This window comes from Ahaetulla prasina, chromosome 9 (genome assembly GCF_028640845.1).
Source record: "Ahaetulla prasina isolate Xishuangbanna chromosome 9, ASM2864084v1, whole genome shotgun sequence".
NCBI classification, from domain to species: Eukaryota; Metazoa; Chordata; class Lepidosauria; order Squamata; family Colubridae; genus Ahaetulla; species Ahaetulla prasina.
In genome coordinates, this window is record NC_080547.1 from 13480980 (window position 1) to 13498949 (window position 17970).

The following is a 17970-nucleotide window of genomic DNA, read 5'->3' on the forward strand; positions in this document are numbered from 1 at the left end:
CTTTAAAACAAGTGGCTATTTTCAATGGGTCTCAAGATACTATTATTATCCCCACTGCAAAGCTGGGGGAAACTGAGGCCTATCTAAGGCTACAGTGAACTCCTGGCAAAGGTGTGAGATTTTGGTGGCATTTTTGAAATTAGACATTACACCAAGTAACACCCCCAACAAAAGAAAACTCCGAGGCTTGAGTTTCCTCAAAGTTCCATTTTATTAGAGATGTCATATTGACACATCTGGGAAAACCCGAATCTAAAAGCTTCCAGGTTTTCCCCACCCGTGAAAATTTAAGTCCCTGCCCAGCACCCACATGTCCATCATATGGTCCCATCATCCACTGTCCAAACTGGAGATACCTCCCAGTCATCCGACTCCAGGTACCAGGGCAAGGTGTCCTTGACTCTGAGAAATGAATGTTATTTTTACTACATATCACCCATGCCTGTGATGGTGAACCTACGGCACGTGTGCCCCAGGTGGCACGCAGAGCCATATTGGTGGGCACGCAAGTTCAGCTGATTTTTGGACCTTCTGTGCTCACTGGAAGTAGGAAAACAGGCTGCTTCCTGCCTCCGGAGGGCCTCAGGGTGGTGGTGGGGGAGGCCTGTTTTTCTTTCTCCCCAGGCCTCACAGCCTTTCTAGAGGAGGCCGAAAATGGCCTTCCCCACACCCCCTGGAAGCTGGAAACGGAGAACGGGCCATTTCCAGTCTCCAGAGGGCCTCCGCGAGGGGGGAGTGTTGGGAAAGGCCGTTTTCACCCTCCCCAAGCTCCTAGAAAGGCTCTGGAGCCTGGGAAGAGAGAAAAACGGGCCTACCGTGCCCACCGTGCCATCGTGTGCCAGGAGTGGGGGGGTTGCGCGTGCATGCCTGGGGTCGGGGCACATAGAATTATGGTGTGGGTGTGTGTGCGCATGACCCCCACTCCTCCCCCACTCCTGGCACGCAATGGCAAAAAAGGTTAGCCATCACTGCTCTATGCAATCTCCCCCCCCATTTTCCCACAGTAGAAAATGTGGCAGGCCTGAAGGCCCAAATGTAAAAGATGGCTTCCAAGTCTGACAGGTGCCCGTCCCCTCCCCCTCCAGCAGAAAAACGTGTCCTGGAACAAGAGTAATACAGGGGGTTAAAATCATACAAATAACCACCTCTCTCTAAGCCACTTGCTCGAATGCTTTTTATTACCCGTTTAAAACAAAGAAACAAACATTTTCCGCTCCCAAATTTTGTCTTGAAGGAGTATTACATTGCTGACACTTCTGAAGACCAGGTGTTTGTGTGCGTCACTTATAGTAACAACAGCACCAGCCTCTATATCTCTGAAGCTGAAGGACTTCACTTTTCGCTGACTTTGGAAAACATCCTGTATTACAGTCCTGGTGGAGCAGGAAGCGACACTTTAGTCAGGTAAGAAGGTAGATGTCTACCTGGAGAGAGACGAATAGGTGACGCTCGCCTTCGTCTGGGAGAAAAGATAAAATGGAGGAAACAGTTCAGATTCTGCCGTGATGACTTACAGTACAATGCAAAAGTCTTAGGGCACCGTTAGGCCTGTTGTAGCAATGGTGTAATAGCAAAAACAATAGCACTTAGACTTATATACCGCTTCACAGTGCTTTACAGCCTTCTCTAAGCGGTTTTACAGAGTCAGCCTATGGCCCCCAACAATCTGGGTCCTCATTTTAGTGACTTCAGAAGGATGGAAGGCTGAGTCAACTTTGAGCTGGTCAGAATCGAACTCCTGGCTGTGGGCAGAGTTAGCCTGCAATATTTCATTCTAACCACTGGGAAGGAAGGGAAGGGAAGGGAAGGGAAGGGAAGGGAAGAAAAATAGCAATAGCACTTAGACTTATATACCGCTTCACAGTGCTTTACAGTGGTCTCTAAGTGGTTTACAGAGTCAGCCTATTGACTGCAACAATCTGGGTCCTCATTTACCGACCTCGGAAGGATGGAAGGCGGAGTCAACCTTGAGCCTGTGGGGACCAAACTCCAGACGGCGGGCAGAATTTGCCTGCAATACTGCATTCTCACCACTGGGAAGGAAGGAAGGAAGGACGGAAGGAAGGAAGATAGCAACAGCACTTAGACTTATATACTGTTTCACAGTGCTTTACAGCCCTCTCTAAGCGGTTTACAGAGTCAGTCTATTGACTGCAACGATCTGGATCCTCATTTTAGCGACCCCGGAAGGCTGCAAGGCTGAGTCAACCTTAAGCCAGTCAGGATCGAACTGCTGCTGCGGGCAGAGTTAGTCTGCAATACTGCATGCTGACCACTGTTCCACCAGGGCTCTTACATGATTAAATACAGATAGTCCTTCGACTTACAACCGTTGATTAATTGACCATTCAAAGTTATAACAGCACTGAAAAAAGGGACTTATGACCATTTTTCACACTTACGACCGTTGTAGCATCCCCATGGTCACACGATTACCGTGTTTTTTGGAGTATAAGATGCACCTTTTTATCTCCAAAAAAGAGGGTGAAAATCTGGGTGCATCTTATACTCCGAATGTAGCCCTGCCCACCCACCGGCCCACACCCTTTGGACATTTTCGGGCAGTTCCAGGCGGCGGGGATCTGGGTCGGGGCACAGCCTGAGGAACAAACCTCTTCGGGACAGTTTTGGGGGCAGGGGAAATCTGCCCTAAGACTCTTGCACAGTGCTGTATATCCGTAAAGTTGAATCCCGTATTTCCCGCCATGTCAGTTTTGTCGTCTCGGCCTACCTCGAAGGACTGAGTCTCTTCTTTTGGCAGATACTTCGCAAGCGAGCCTTTTGCAGACTTCCACCGCGTTGAGGGTATTCCGGGAGTCTATATCACCACCTTGATCAACGGCTCATTCAGCGACGAGAATATGCGCTCGGTCATCACCTTCGACAAAGGTGGGACTTGGGAATTTCTCCAGCCTCCAGAGTATACTCACTATGGCGAAAAGATAAATTGTGAGGTAATGACGCCGACAACCGACGGAATGGTGCTGCCTCTCGGAAGGCTTTTGGATCGCTCATTGCATTCCAGGGCCCCAGTTAAGCTTTACACAGGTTATAAAAGTAGGTGAAGTTGGGGGACGGCAACCCTGGTGAGCTTATCCTACTTTGTTGGTCCTCGATGAAGTGTGTGAGCTGGAAGGGACCTTGGAAGCCTTCTAGTCCAGCCGCCTCCTCAAGCAGGAGAGCCTATACCCATGATGGCGAACCTATGGCCCGCGAAGCCCCCAAGAAAACGTTGGGGGCCTCGCCTTAACTGCTCAACTTCTTAAATGTCTACCACTCGGCAGGGACATTTTAATAATCTGCCCCTTGTCAAAAAGCTGGTGTGTTTTTTCCCAGCATGCAACTAAAGCTATACGTGCTGAAGACACAGAAATAAATCTGTTTGAGCAGAAATTAGCTGCATTTTTTTTTTTGAGGTGGGGTTGGGGGTGGCACCGCCGTGTGATTTTTAGAAGAGGGCTCTTGATGAGACACACAGACTCCAGAACTCTAAACGCATCTTATTTTCTGGTAGGATAAGGCAGGTGAACGTTTGTGTGTTTCCTCTTTCGCTAGCTTTCTTCCGGGTGTTCTCTTCACTTGGCCCAAAGACTCAGCCAGCTCCTCAACTTCCAGTTGCGCAGAATGCCCATTCTATCCAAGGAATCTGCTCCCGGATTGATCATCGCAACCGGTATATCGTGGGGTGGGTTTTTTTTTGTCTTGATTCGCTTCGATCTTCTCGCTCTCCTCTTCTTAAATTCTGGTTGGTCGATGGTCAAAGTCCAATTAATCTTGCACGGTACATCTCGCTTTCTCCCTGGCTTGGCTGGTGGGCAGTGCTGGCTGAAGAAATCTGGGAGTTGAAGTCTGCGCAACTTAGAAGTTGCCACAACTGAACCCCAAATTTTCTCTTGCTAAGTGAGACAGTCGTTATGTGAGCTTTGCCCCCTTTTCTCGATGCAGTCGTTAAGCAAATTACTGCAGTTGTTGGTTGTTAAGTGAATCGGGCTTCCCTCACTGACATTACTTGTCAGAAAGTGGTGAAAAGTGATCAGGTGATCCCGGGATACTGAAACCATCATATATATATGAGTCGGTGGTCAAGAATCTGAAGTGGGATCAGGATCACCTGACCACGGAAATGCCGCAAGGGTTCTAAGAATGAAAAACATCCATAAGTCACTTTTTTTCAGTGCCAAGGGTCACTGAATGAACTGTTGTAAGTCAAGGACCCCACTTGTATTAAGCTTCTGTTTTGCTTTCATGGGCACCGTCTTGTTCAGGGATGTCAAACTTAAGGCCCGGGGGCCGGATCCCTTAAGGCAGGGGTAAAATGCTCCCAGTTCGGACCGGATCGCCCGATCTGGTAGCGATGGCAGCGGGAGGTTCGGAGAACCAGTAGCAAAAATCCCTGTCCCCCCTTCCTCCACATGCCCAGCTGAGCCATGTGATTGTCAGAGACTTTTTTTTTTTTTTTACTTTTAAAAGCATTTTTTCTTCGGCCGAAGAGGTTGTTAAAAAAATGCTTTTAAAGGCTCCCCTAGCGATCCCAGCTGAGTTGCCTGATCGTCAGAGGCTTTTAAAAGCATTTTTTAACAGCCTCTCCGGCCGAAGAAGTTGTAGAAAAAAATGCTTTTAAAAGTAAAAAAAAAAAAAAGTTGGCCATACCCACTCAATCACATTACCCCCCCCCCCTCACCAAGCCACACACACAGAACCGGTAGTAAGAAAATTTACATTTCACCCCTGCCTTAAGGCCTACGGGGATGCTCTAGAAACAGTGAAAGATTGGCCTGCGGTTCCTCTGCCAGCGAAAACAGAGCTTAGGAGGGCCAGACATGGCCTTCCCGAGCTCCGTTTTTGCTGGCAGAGGGTTGCAGGAGGCCATCGCAGCTGAAAACGGAGCTCAGGAACCTGTTTTCTCTGGCGGAGCTTTCAGGCTACCACAGGTGCCCCCGACACGAGTGATGTCAAGCTGGCCATGGCCACTTCGCCAGGGGTGGGTATTCAATTACCTTCCCTACCGGTTCGCAAATGTGTTTACGTGCATGCGCGCACTATGCTCACATGCGCCTTGTCCACGCATGAGCAAGGCCTTCCGCGCATGTGCAAAGCCTTCAAAATGTAGAAAAATGGGATGTCATGACATTCGCGCGGGTGGGCGGGGCATCCCGCAGTCACCCCTACTGGTTCAGCCGAACCTGATAGAACCTGCTGAATACCACCACTGCACTTTGCCCCCACCCCCGAGGTCAAACGCAACCCTGATGTGGCCCTCAAAGGCAATCCAGTTTGACACCCCTGGCCTTGAGGCACTTAAAGATCAGAAGAATTGCCCCAAGATTCACGTGCTTCTTCTCTTTGTAGGTTCTGTGGGGAAGAACATGGCAAGCAAAATGAACGTCTACATTTCCAGCAGTGCTGGTGTCCGATGGCAGGAGGTAAGGATACGCCAGACCCTCGTGGGGGAGCATCCCTGTAGCTCTAGAGCAAGGGTCCTCAAACTTTTTAAACAGGGGGGCAATTCATGGTCCCTCAGACTGTTGGGACCGGACTATAGTTTGAAAGAAAACATGAACGAATTCCTATGCACACTGAACATATCTTATTTGTAGTGCAAAAAACCCCACCACAAAATAATAATAAAAGGCTAAAATAAAAGTTCCCCTCGCACATATGTGCTAGTCGTTCCCGACTCTAGGGGGCGGTGCTCATCTCCGTTTCAAAGCCGAAGAGCCAGCGCTGTTTGAAGACGTAATTACATCTCTTCTATCACTCCTGTACATTATTAGAATAGAATAGAATAGAACAGAACAGAACAGAACAGAACAGAACAGAATAGAATTTCTTACTGGCCAAGTGTGATTGGACACACAAGGAATTTGTCTTGGTGCATATGCTCTCAGTGTACATAAAAGAAAAGATATGTTCATCAAGGTACAACACTTACAACACTTAATGATAGTCATAGGACACAAATTTAACACTTAATGATACCACACTTAATGATAGTCGTAAGCTACAAATAAGCAATCAGGAACCAATCAATATCAGTATAAATCATAAGGATTGCCAGCAACAAAGTTGCAGTCATACAGTCATAAGTGGAAAGAGATTGGTGATGGGAACGATGATAAGATTAATAGTAGTGCAGACATACTAAATAGTTTGACAGTGTTGAGAGAATTATTTGTTTAGCAGAGTGATGGCGTGCCGTTTACAGGTCCTCAATGGAAGGCAGGTTGGCAGCCATTGTTTTTTCTGCAGTTAATTATTTCTGCAAATTAATCAATCCGTGAATCATCTAGGTACAATATTTTCGCTTCGGCACAAAAAAAAAAAAGAAAAGAAAAGAAAAGAAGCGAAATGTTTTCAAAAAACAAAAACCCGGTTGCCTTTTGGAAAAAAAAAACCCTTTGAAATTAGTCTTAAACCCCTGTACCTGCGGAGAAAGATTGCTGCCCATTTATGGCGAATGGCATTTGTTCTTCGCTCTCCAGCCTCGTCTTTTCTTCTGCAAATGCCTCCCACAAGGGTGTTGGGATGATCTGATTGTGGCAAGGAAGGGAGACCACAGGGTGAGCTGCCAAAACAGCTTGGCCCTTTGCCTTCCCAGTGAGGCTTGGCTCCCATTCATGGAAGTGCCCTTGGCTTTTTGGGTGGGCTGCTCGGCCCTGGGCTTTGCAGCCGAGCTCATCCTGCGATGTGACTTTCGGCCTGCATTCGGATAATCTGCAAAGTGTTTCTGAACGCAGCCACCTCCCCTTTCTCTATGGCAGTGATGGCTAACCTTTTTTTCCTCGTGCCCATACCCATAATGTTGTGTCTGCGCCCCCCGAGCCGGGCCGTCTGCCAGAAAGTGACTTGGAAAGTGAGGGGGAAGGGCCATCAGGGCTTACCTCGGGAGCACCGGCTTCCCTGGCTCAGCTCCAGGAGCCAGAGGCAGGCCAGGTGGAAGAGATAACAAGGCCTCCATCCCCTGACTCTTTCCCCCTCCAAGCCATGCCTTCAGACTCAGCTGATGGCAGTCAGGCTTGGTTGGACCCTAGGTTTTGTACGCAGGAGAGGAGGGAACAACAGAAGCAGGAAGGAAGTGCTGAGTCATGGACCCACATCCCACAGGATATAAAACCAGCGAGAGCTGCTATGCCTCTTCGTAGCAGGCAAATCAACTGATTAACTAAGAGCTGAAGTTTGTTCCTGGGTGACTCATCAGCGTCGAGGGAGATAACAGAGACACTTGGCAGATGCTCGCTATTTTGCTGCCAGAGCTGATAGTGCCGGCTAATTAAGCCATCATTCGGACAGAGGCGAAGGAGGACAGAACACATAATGCAATGACGCTCCCACATGCCCCGCCCCCCCTGCATATGCGTGCAATCCTCGCATGTGCATGCAACCCCCCTATACCCACTACCCCCCTACACCCCCGCGCATGCTCATGCGACACCCCCCACCTTTTGACTTCATATCCCAAAACAGCACTGTGGGTGGGGGAAGCCTTTGCCTCCCAAAAAGGTTGGGGGCGGGGGAAGCCTCCAAAATGGCTGGGGGGGGGGGGAAAGCCAGATGGGGTGTAAAGCTGGACTTCACACAAAATGTCCCCTGCAACAATCAGGAAACTCACAGCATCACAGAGACTATCACACATACTATCACACTTTATATAAAAATACCTGTTCTGGCAATAGGTAGTAAAAAAATGCTTTAAAAAGTAAAAAAAAGTTCCGATGATCACGCGGCACAGCTGATTATCACAGCTGATAGTCAGAACCTTTTTTTTTTTTACCTTTTAAGCATTTTTTTACTATCTATTTCCCCATACCGGTAGTAAAAAAATGCTTTAAAAAGTTAAAAAAAAAAGTTCCCATGATCACGTGGCACAGCTGATTATCACAGCTGATGGTCAGAACCTTTTTTTCCCACTTTTTAAAGCATTTTTTTACTACCTATTGCCCAAACTATGCCACATGATCATCGGAACTTTTTTTTTTTAAGCATCTTTTAGCTACTGGTTCAGGCGAACCAGTAGCATTTTCACTATCAATTCGGGCAAATCTCCCCGAACCCATAGCATTTCACCCCTGCATGATGGAGAAAATGATAGGATCAGCCTTGGATGTATTTATTAGAGCAAGCCGGAACATGAATATCGACTTTTCAAAATGCTGAATGAATTTTTCTATGCATGTATGTTTATATTTGTCTTTTGCTACCTGATATTGATCTGTGGCCACCTTAGTCCAGTGACTTTGTTTGCTTCCCCTCTCAGGTCCTGTCTGGGCCCCATTATTACTCCTGGGGAGACCACGGGGGCATCCTCATGGCTGTGACACAGGGCTCAGAGACAAACCAGCTCAAGTAAGCCAAGTACCAATACGTCTGCCTGTCATGGGGGAACTGAGTCCGTAAACTGGGATAATTTATCTTCCACTTCCCAGTTGTTTTAGGCCACCTGGGAGAATGGAAAAGAAATCTTGATAGTCATGCTCTAAATCTTTATGGGTGAAGAATTTGAAGAACTGAGAAAACTTTATTTGTTTATTTGTTTTTATTTTTTGCCAGTGAAGAATATATATTTTATTTTATTTACAAGTTTTTTATTTTTTTTAATTTTTTACAAACATATCAATGTGTGAACAGGGTGGCATCTGGTGTCATACATTCTAATACAGATAAAACTAGTAGAATTAATCATAGTTATTACATTTAATCAACTTAGATATTTCTAATAATGATATACGTTGATATTAAGTTGCAGTCTGTCATCATTCAATTATTCCATGTTTTCTCTTATTGCTTTTATTTTATTATATAAAAGTGTATACACTAATATTCCCCCTTCTCTTATTTTTATCACTTATTCTAACTTTTAATCATGCCACCCTTTGTTAAAAGACATTTTCTTTCTATCCTACCTAACTTCTAGTCATGTCACCTACCTAAAAAAAGAGAGAGAGAGAAAAGGAAAGGCAAATCAGAACAACAACAAAAAGAGAGAAATCATCTATCCATTGTCTCTTGCCCACTTCAATACTTTAATTGCTATGCTTCTTTTTACTTAACTTCAATATTCCTCTCTTGGATTTTTATCTCTGTCTGCAATTGTTTCTTGGCTATTCAATCTAGGAACTGTGAAAACTTTAGAGGGACAATTTCACTCAAGTCTCTATAGTCAAAGATCCCAACAGATTGTGTTCTTTTCTCAGTGAGCAATTTAATTTGCATCTCAGATTTGGCAAGGGGGGGGGGGACTCAAACCAGCATGTGTAGGAAGAAGACCAATTCAGCAACCCTTTCCTGCTTCCGGTATCTTGATTTTAAGGAACAAAACCGTGGGCGATGATTAAAGGAGGCAGCTGATCTCTCTGGTCCTGTCTTCTTAATAATGCACTTTGAAAAACTCCAGGAAAATTCTTGGAGAGCGGTTTCTAAAATGTGCATGAGGATAGCTTACGGATGTTGTCACCAAGATTGTGGAGCTCTTCAATCTTATCATTTATTCATTATTTATTATGGCCAACACTTGGAGATGTCCTGGACAAGGATTTTCAGAAGTGGTTTGTTTGCCGTTGCCTCCTTCCTAGGGCTGAGAGAGAGGGACTGGCCCAAAATCACCTACCCATCTTTCCTGCTTAAGATAGAACTAGAACTCACAGTCTCCTGGTTTTTAGCCTGGTGCCTTCACCACTATATCAGTTGGTTTTTAGGCTTTTATTACAAACCAATAAATAGTCATTAGCTTGGTACAGGAACCAAATCTCAGCCAAAACAACAACTCTTGTTTTTTGGGGGAAGAGATGGAGATTAATGGAATCTACATTGGCTGAATTTGCCCATTTTCAGAGGTCTTTAAAGGGCCTCACTCTGGTCAGCGTTAGCCTGTATCGCAGGGGTGAGCATTCTGTACCCCATTTCCATTTTATAGCCCCCCTCACCTTCCCCCACAATGAATTGCTGAAACTTGGCAGCGAGTTTCCAATTTCCAGCAGCCTCATTCTTGAGGTTCTGGATTGAGAGAGGTAAAATAGATGTGCGATGTCACAGCAAATCTTAACGGCCCAACTTGCATCGAAACAACTTGCCAGCATTGTCTTTGAAAAGGGGAAAAAAGAAAATAAGCTTAAATTTCTTCCATCATTGGCTATACCCTGAACTTAGAGGCAAGTAGCAAGAAACGGGGACTACCGGAAGCAAAAGATGCTGGAATGGAGAAGAACCAAAACCAAGGTATGGGAGACATCTTCTTGCTGTTCTTTCCGCGTAGGTATAGCACAAATGAAGGGGAAACTTGGAAAACCTTCACGTTCTCCGAAAAGCCAGTCTTTGTGTATGGCTTGCTGACAGAACCGGGCGAGAAAAGCACCATCTTCACCATTTTTGGATCTTATAAAGAAAACGGCCACAGTTGGTTGATTCTACAGATCAACACCACGGATGTCCTCGGTAAGGGAAGGAGTTGGCCTCCGGTGGCGTTTCTTGATCTCGGTGTAGGCCGAAGTTTGTCCTTGTAGCATGACAGGCCTTTTTCCTTTCCCTGGCCACTTCTTCCTGCAACTTGAAACATAACCCCCTGATTATTTCCTAGGGGTGCCTTGCACGGAAAACGATTATAAGCTGTGGTCTCCCTCCGATGAACGTGGGAACGAGTGTCTCCTGGGACACAAGACGGTCTTCAAAAGGCGAACGCCTCATGCCACTTGTTTCAACGGGGAAGATTTCGATCGACCGTTCCTGGTCTCCAATTGTTCCTGCACCAGGGAAGACTACGAGTGGTAAGTTGAGGTCTGGTGAGTGACAATTACAATGAATATCGGAGGATGGGGACTTTCAAGGTAGAGGGCGCCGTCTTTGTTGGAGACCTCTAGAAATGTGGGTTAGGCTCAACCATATATCAACATTACGACTGATAAACCCAACCAAAGCAAGCACGGTCAAGATGATCCAACCTCCGAATGCAAAACTTTATTAATGATTAATGCCAATCATTTCGGCATTGATGAAGGGCAAAACCAGATCTAGCTAATTCCTGTGCAAACCCACATAATTAAAGTACAGAATTCACCCTCCCCCTATTAGTGCAGGTCGCATTGTCCACTTCAGTGTCATTGTATTGTTATGAGAAAAAGACTTTGGATTTGGCAAACTCCTGCTGAAGTGTCCTTGACTCTCATGGATCGTCTTCTTGATGTCTGGAGCCTACATTCCATCTCATCCTTCCCTTCCGCCTGGTTCGTTGGAAAGCTGAGAAGCGATAATAGTTGCTACAATTCCCAGCCTAGGTGGAGAGTGAAATCAAGGGGAAACTTTGTGAGGCCACAAGGATACGAGGAAAATGAATTCCTTATGTGCCTAGGTCAGTGATTCTCAACCTCAACAACTTTAAGAGGTGTGGATTTCAACTCCCAGAATTCCCCAGCCAGCAGCATGCTGTGAGTCAAAGTCCATACATCTGCAAATTGTTGACATTGACCTTAGGTCAAGTTGTGGTCTCTTGAATAATGATACTAACTTTTGTGTACCACTCTGCCTTGTCTACAGCCTAGTCTGGCTGACTGGAGATGCTGGCTGGGGAATTCTGGGAGTTGAAGTCCACACTTCTTAAAGGTTGCCAAAATTTAGAAACACTACCTTGGATGCTCTGTGGATGATAATCCTATTTAACTGGTTGCAATTCCTGAATTTTTGCTTTTCTAAGATTTGAAATCAGATTCTCCACAACAACAACAACAACTCGAAAAAATATTATTTTTTGCTTTGCTCTTTTTCTTTAAACTTCCCCATTTAGCGATTTTGGTTTCAAGCTAAGTGAGGACCTGTCGTTAGAAGTTTGCATTCCAGATCCTGAGTTCGCTGGCAAGCTTTTCTCTCCACCTGCGCTGTGCCCGGTTGGGTCAACCTACAAGAAGACGCGAGGGTAGGTCGCGAGTTTTACATACTACAAAGTTTATCAAGCTCGTTTGCAAAGCATTTTTGAGACAGGCGGAAATAGAATTTTAAATATACGGTTGTGTTCTAAAAGAGGGATGATTGACTGGAGATGAAGAGAAGTGGGTCTTAGGAACTGTTTGCATAGTTTTATCTGAGCAGGAAGCGATTCTGTGTGTCAGAGGCAATTAAATAAATTAAACATCGTAAAAGAATTAAAAACACTAAAACAATAAATTGTTTCCTGATAGTGCAGTCAAAACCAAGATGAGAATTGAAGTCAAAACAGAATAAAAAACACCCAACAATCTAGATAAGCTGATTAAAAGAGCTTCTATAGAAGAAAGGCTAAGGGGGGGGAGGAAAAAAATAGGATTTTAGGCTTTTCTTAAACTTGTCAGAAAAGCAGCAATTAAAATTGCAACTGTTATTCAGAAGATGGTTGTAATTGACCCTTAAAGTAGGGAGGGGAACATCATCAGAATACTGCATTTGTTAAACCATAAACCATAACTAACTTGAAGCCTAACTGAGGTTGTGTCAATCGAGTAATCTTCAACTTAAAAGAAAAGAAGAATTAGGGGTGACATGGTAGCAGTATTCCAGGATTCCGCACCCGAAAGGAACTCTGTCCCAACTGCCAGTTGCCTTATATTAATATGTTCTGATGCTACCACTTCGCTAAACCGGGGATGGGTGTGGCCAGCGCGTGACTCATCTGGTCTGCGGGCTGGGACATTCTACTCCCCTTCCCCCTCTGTTCCAACGTCCAGTTGCCTTATATCTATGGAATCTATGGAGTTACACATTCTACATTAAGTTTCAGGCTTTAAAATGTCAATTTATCACACCCGATCACATAGTTTCGTAGCCAAGCATGGGCATCCAGCTAGTTATTTATAACCACGATGGGATAAAAATGGTGAGACGGATGTCATGAGACAAGACTTTTCACACTTACTTGACAGTGTGAGGGGGTTTGTGTCACTCTGTCACAATGCACATTTCGTCACTCTCCACCTATACCCAGGTGTTAATGCAATCAGTTCATATATTACCTGCAAATTCTTTTTGGAGGGCCCTGATGTTTCAATGCATCGCCTTCCAAAATCCAAACACTTGCAGAAAACAATTTGTCATCTGCGTAGGTTAAAGTGGCATATTCCCAGTGCTGTTAACTTGATAGGGGCACTCGGGTTACAACTATGCGTGTCTCTGACAAAAACATTCTTGTTTTATTGATATTAGTTACCGCAAGATATCCGGTGACACATGTTCTGGAGGTGACGTAGAGACCCGGTTAGAAGGGGAAACCGTACCGTGTCCATTAGCAGGTAAGCCAAGGAGGGGGAAAAGAGGTTGTTTGGAAAAAACAGTACCGGTCAAAGTTGTGAGGTTTGTAGATCAGGAAAATAAAATGTCAGCATTGGAAGCCATATTAGGCCCGAAGCTTCCGTGCTGCCGCTTTCTCATGTGTGGGAAAGTAGGAGGGGGGATTTAGTAGAGGGGTTGTCTGTAGACATAATAGCATTCTTCCTATCGGTCAAGGTCAGGCCAATCCTGCATCTGGAGAAGGAGTGGTCGGAGTGCTGTCTCGAGATGGGACGGTTGGCGATGTGATCGACTGAGGAGTGAGGGGATGGTTTGGGGGTTTTTGACTTACTGAGGGAAAACCCGGTTTTCTCAGATTTGGGTTTTCCCAGATGTGCCAGTTTACCTATCCTAGTAAATAGAACTTTGAAAGATGCTTTCTTCGGAGTTTTTACTTGGAGTTGGGGGTTTTTCTGGAACGCTGACATAAAATCTGTGTTGTGTTAACCTTCACTCCTGCTAACGAAGGAATGCACACTTCATTCTTTTGAGAGTAGCCCAAACAGACCAGGTTTTGCTGCCTGGTAAGACAGTTGATCAGTAGCTTTGACGAAACAATTGGGAAACATCTACGACAGCATTGTTCAGGCAACATTTTTTAAAAAAATAAAATTATTTGAAATAAAAGGGACTTAGTATTAGCCAACTCTGGGAAGGAAAGGGTTTCCACCTTTGCTTTAAATTTGCCACGATGTAAAAAAGATGTGGAGACTCTAGAAAGAGTGCAGAGAAGAGCCACAAAGATGATTAGGGGACTGGAGACTAAAACATATGATGAATGGTTGCAGGAACCCGTTAGGTCTAGTTTAATGAAAAGAAGGACTAGGGGAGACATGATAGCAGTGTTCCAGTGTCTCAGGGGCTGCCACAAAGAAGAGGGAGTCAAACTATTCTCCAAAGCACCTGAGGGTAGAACAAGAAGCAACGGGTGGAAACTAATCAAGGAGAGAAGCAACTTAGAACTAAGGAGAAATTTCCTGACAGTTAGAACAATTAATGAGTGGAACAACTTGCCTGCAGAAGTTGTGAATGCTCCAACACTGGAAGTTTTTAAGAAGAGATTGGATAATCATTTTGTCTAAATTAAAATACATAGTTGGTGGTGAAAAACAGGAACCTTGCAACGTGGCATACATTTTTTTAAAAAAGTTTGTTGGATTATGCTTACATCTGAGCCATCTTTGGAGGGAAAATCAAGACATTTCAGTCTTGACATCAGCCAGAGAAGATGCTTATAGAACCAGAATGTTTACACACTTCCCTTTGCGATGTTTGAGCTCAGAAAATGCTTCTTCCCAAATATTAAATCCCTACTTCATTCCTTGGCTTGCTTTTTTTTTTTTTTGCAGAGGAAAATGAATTCATCTTGTATTCAACAAGGTATTCCATCCATCGGTATGATCTGTCATCCGGGCTGACTGAAGATTTGCCTTTGACGGGGCTGCGTGGGGCGGTGGCCCTCGACTTTGATTACGCCCACAACTGTCTATACTGGGCAGATGTGACTCTTGAAATTATCCAGGTTAGTGGTGTGGCCTGTTGGAGCTGGCAGCAGAGTCGGACAGTGAGGAGGTTGGGGAAGAACATGGGCCAGTCTTGGGGGCTGGGGAAAGCTCGGGCTTCCCTAACGGCTCCGATCCATTATTTTCAGCGTCTCTGTCTCAACGGAAGTTCCGGGCAGGAAGTGATCATCGGTACCGGCTTGGAGACGGTCGAAGCATTGGTCTTTGAGCCCATCAGTCAACTGCTTTACTGGGTGAACGCCGGCATCCCCAAAATCGAGGTACGCCTCCTTCTGCTTGTAGGAAAGATGCCAACATCTCAAGGGCCTCTGTGGCTCAGACTGGTAAGACAGTCTGTTATTAACACAGCTGCCTGCAATTACTGCAGGTTCAAGCCCCACCAGGCCCAAGGTTGACTCAGCCTTCCATCCTTTATAAGGTAGGTAAAATGAGGACCCAGATTGTTGGGGGCAATAAGTTGACTTTGTATATAAATATACAAATAGGATGAAGACTATTGCTTAACATAGTGTAAGCCGCCCTGAGTCTTCGGAGAAGGGCGGGATATAAATGCAAATTTAAAAAAAATAAAAAAAGAAGGAAGCCTTATCACTCAAAGAGAAGTCTACCCCTGATGGGGAGCATGGATGATATATATATATATTGGACTTTTGCTGTGTGTATTTCCTTATAGCAACAGAATGCATTGCTTCAACAGTGAGATGGGTGTCGTATCAATTAAATCAATCAATCAATCAATCAATAAGGATTTGCAGGGGGGGGAAGGAACTCTTACTCCTAATTAATTGGCTGTGTCCTTGGCAAAGATGTGGGTGGGAATGAAAGTAAATTTCAATTCATTGGCGGCCTGCTGGTGCTTTGCCATTAACCTAATACAAATCCTTAATGACTTCCCTTGGTCTCTACAAAAAACCAAAGAAAGAGACGAGAGCTGGATCCAACTTGTCTGGATCAAGTTGTGGCTTGCTTTAAATCTAGATTCCTGAATTATTCATCAGAACAGAATAACAGAGTTGGAAGGGACCTTGGAGGTCTTCTAGTCCAACCCCCTGCTCAGGCAGGAAACTCCACACCACTTCAGACAAATGGTTATCCAACCTCTTCTTAAAAACTTCCAGTGTCGGAGCATTCACAACTTCTGGAGGCAAGTTGTTCCACTGATTAATTGTTCTCACTGTCAGGAAATTCCTCCTTAGTTCTAGGTTGTTTCTCTCCTTGATGAGTTTCCACCCATTGCTTCTTGTCCTGCCCTCAGGTGTTATGGATTGACTTACCTCTTCTTTCTGGCAGCTCCTTAGAAAAATTGCTATCAAGTCACCCCAGTCCTATTTTTCATTAAACTGGGTTGCATTCACTCAGTAAGCTTAGACTCTAGACCATGGTTTGGAAAATGCAATGGCTTTGTACTGGATTCCAATGGTACTGACGCTGCCCAGGACTGCAGGCAGCACAAACATAAATGTTATGAATGGCGCATCATCCTTTTTTGTCTCCACTCTCAGTCTAAAGACAGGTCTACAGGTCTTGATTTGCCTGGCCCTCATGCTAGAGACCTCAAGATCTTTCCCCAGAATGGATGTTGCATAACTCTACACCAGGGGTCTGCAACCTTAAACACTCAAAGAGCCATTTGGACCGGTTTCCCACAGAAAACAAAAAACCGGGAGCCACAAAACCCTTTGTTTTGTCCCTTTCACCTCAGTCCGAGCGATGACTTAATTAGCCGGCAACTATCAGCTTCTGGCAGCAAACTAGTGAGCATCTGCCAAGTGTCTCTTATCTCTCTTGATGCCGATGAGTCAACCAGGAACAAACAGTACTTCGGCTCTAGTTAAGCAGTTGATTTGCTCACCACAAAGTGATATAGCAGCCCTTGCTGCTTTTATATCCTGTGGGGTGTGGCTCCGTGACTCAGCACTTCCTAGGCCTACCCCACCCTTGCTTCTGTTGTAGCCGCTTCTCGTATCTCCGAAACCTGGGATCCAGCCAGGCCTGATTGCCATCAGCTGGGTCTGGAGGCGTGGCTGGGGGGGAAGAGTCAGGGGTCGGAGGCCTCATTATCTCCTCCACCTGGCCTGCTTCTGGCTCCTAGAGCTGAGCCAGGGAAGCCGGTGCTCCAGAGGTAAGTCCTGATGGCCCTTCCCCCTCACTTTCCGAGTCACTTTCTGGCAGGGGCCCCGGCTCGGGGGGGCGCAGACACAATACCCTTCCTGTGCCTGACTATGTCTTGAGCGGCCACAAAACTAGCATAAGTAGTTTTATTATTTATTATTTAAATAAATAATAAATTGAATTAAACATTCTGTTTTCTTCTGAAACTTTTCTTTTCTTGGATTTCTCCATGGTTGGCCTACCGGGGGTTGAAAAGCTCAATAAATTGCATGCTGGCGAGTGTCGCACATTGGTGGTTGTGACACCTATTTTGATTGACAGGCAGCGCAGCTGAGGGGTAAAAGAGCCACATGTGGCTCCAGAGCCGCAGATTGCTGACTCCTGCTCTGCACTCTATTACAGTGATTATCACTATGTACCATTAGGAGGCATTCCAGAACCTGTTTTGTTCTGGTTGGATTTTGTCAGGAATTTATTGGAGCTGGTCAATCTCTTTTGGAATAGCACACACCTAACGTATGCCTGGTTAATTCCAGCTACAACTAAACCAGCCTTTTGCTAGATCAGTAACAATAATAGTCTGGTGGAATCATTGTTCTCCAATTTGTGGTCTCCACACAGGTTGCCAACCCAGACGGGGACTTGCGTCTTACCATTTTAAACTCCTCAGTGCTTGAGCGACCCCGGGCCCTAACTTTGGTGCCCAAAGAAGGGTAAGTAGGAAGCCTTCTATCCCTTGATCTTGTTTGGGCTCTCTTTGGAGTCAGAGGACTTGCAACGTGGACCTCAATTTTTTGTTGGCCAAGTGTAGCGTCGTTTTGAGGGTAGGAATTGAAACAGTTTATGCCCAGGATGTGAATATTTTCCCAGCCCTCTTTTTGACTCGTGCAGTATACAGGTCCTCAATGGAAGGCAGGTTGGTAGCCATGTTTTTTTCTGCTATTCTAATTAAACTCTGAAGTCTGTGTCTGTCTTGTTGGGTTGCAGAACCAAACCAGACAGTTATAGGGGTGCAGATGACAGACTCAATAATTCCTCTGTAGAACTGGATCCG

General features: G+C 45.4%; 1 protein-coding gene across 1 annotated transcript in view; it reads left to right on the plus strand.

Annotated features, from left to right (window-relative positions):
- Positions 1 to 17970, plus strand: part of SORL1 (sortilin related receptor 1) — a 106971-nt gene that overhangs the window by 36700 nt on the left and 52301 nt on the right. The window contains exons 8-19 of the mRNA XM_058194380.1: positions 1235 to 1404; positions 2762 to 2954; positions 3556 to 3673; positions 5350 to 5423; positions 8255 to 8343; positions 10250 to 10428; positions 10571 to 10757; positions 11771 to 11899; positions 13159 to 13244; positions 14631 to 14803; positions 14933 to 15064; positions 17538 to 17629. Of these exons, the coding sequence (XP_058050363.1) occupies positions 1235 to 1404; positions 2762 to 2954; positions 3556 to 3673; positions 5350 to 5423; positions 8255 to 8343; positions 10250 to 10428; positions 10571 to 10757; positions 11771 to 11899; positions 13159 to 13244; positions 14631 to 14803; positions 14933 to 15064; positions 17538 to 17629 (1622 nt within the window). The remainder of the gene's footprint in view (positions 1 to 1234; positions 1405 to 2761; positions 2955 to 3555; positions 3674 to 5349; positions 5424 to 8254; positions 8344 to 10249; positions 10429 to 10570; positions 10758 to 11770; positions 11900 to 13158; positions 13245 to 14630; positions 14804 to 14932; positions 15065 to 17537; positions 17630 to 17970) is intronic.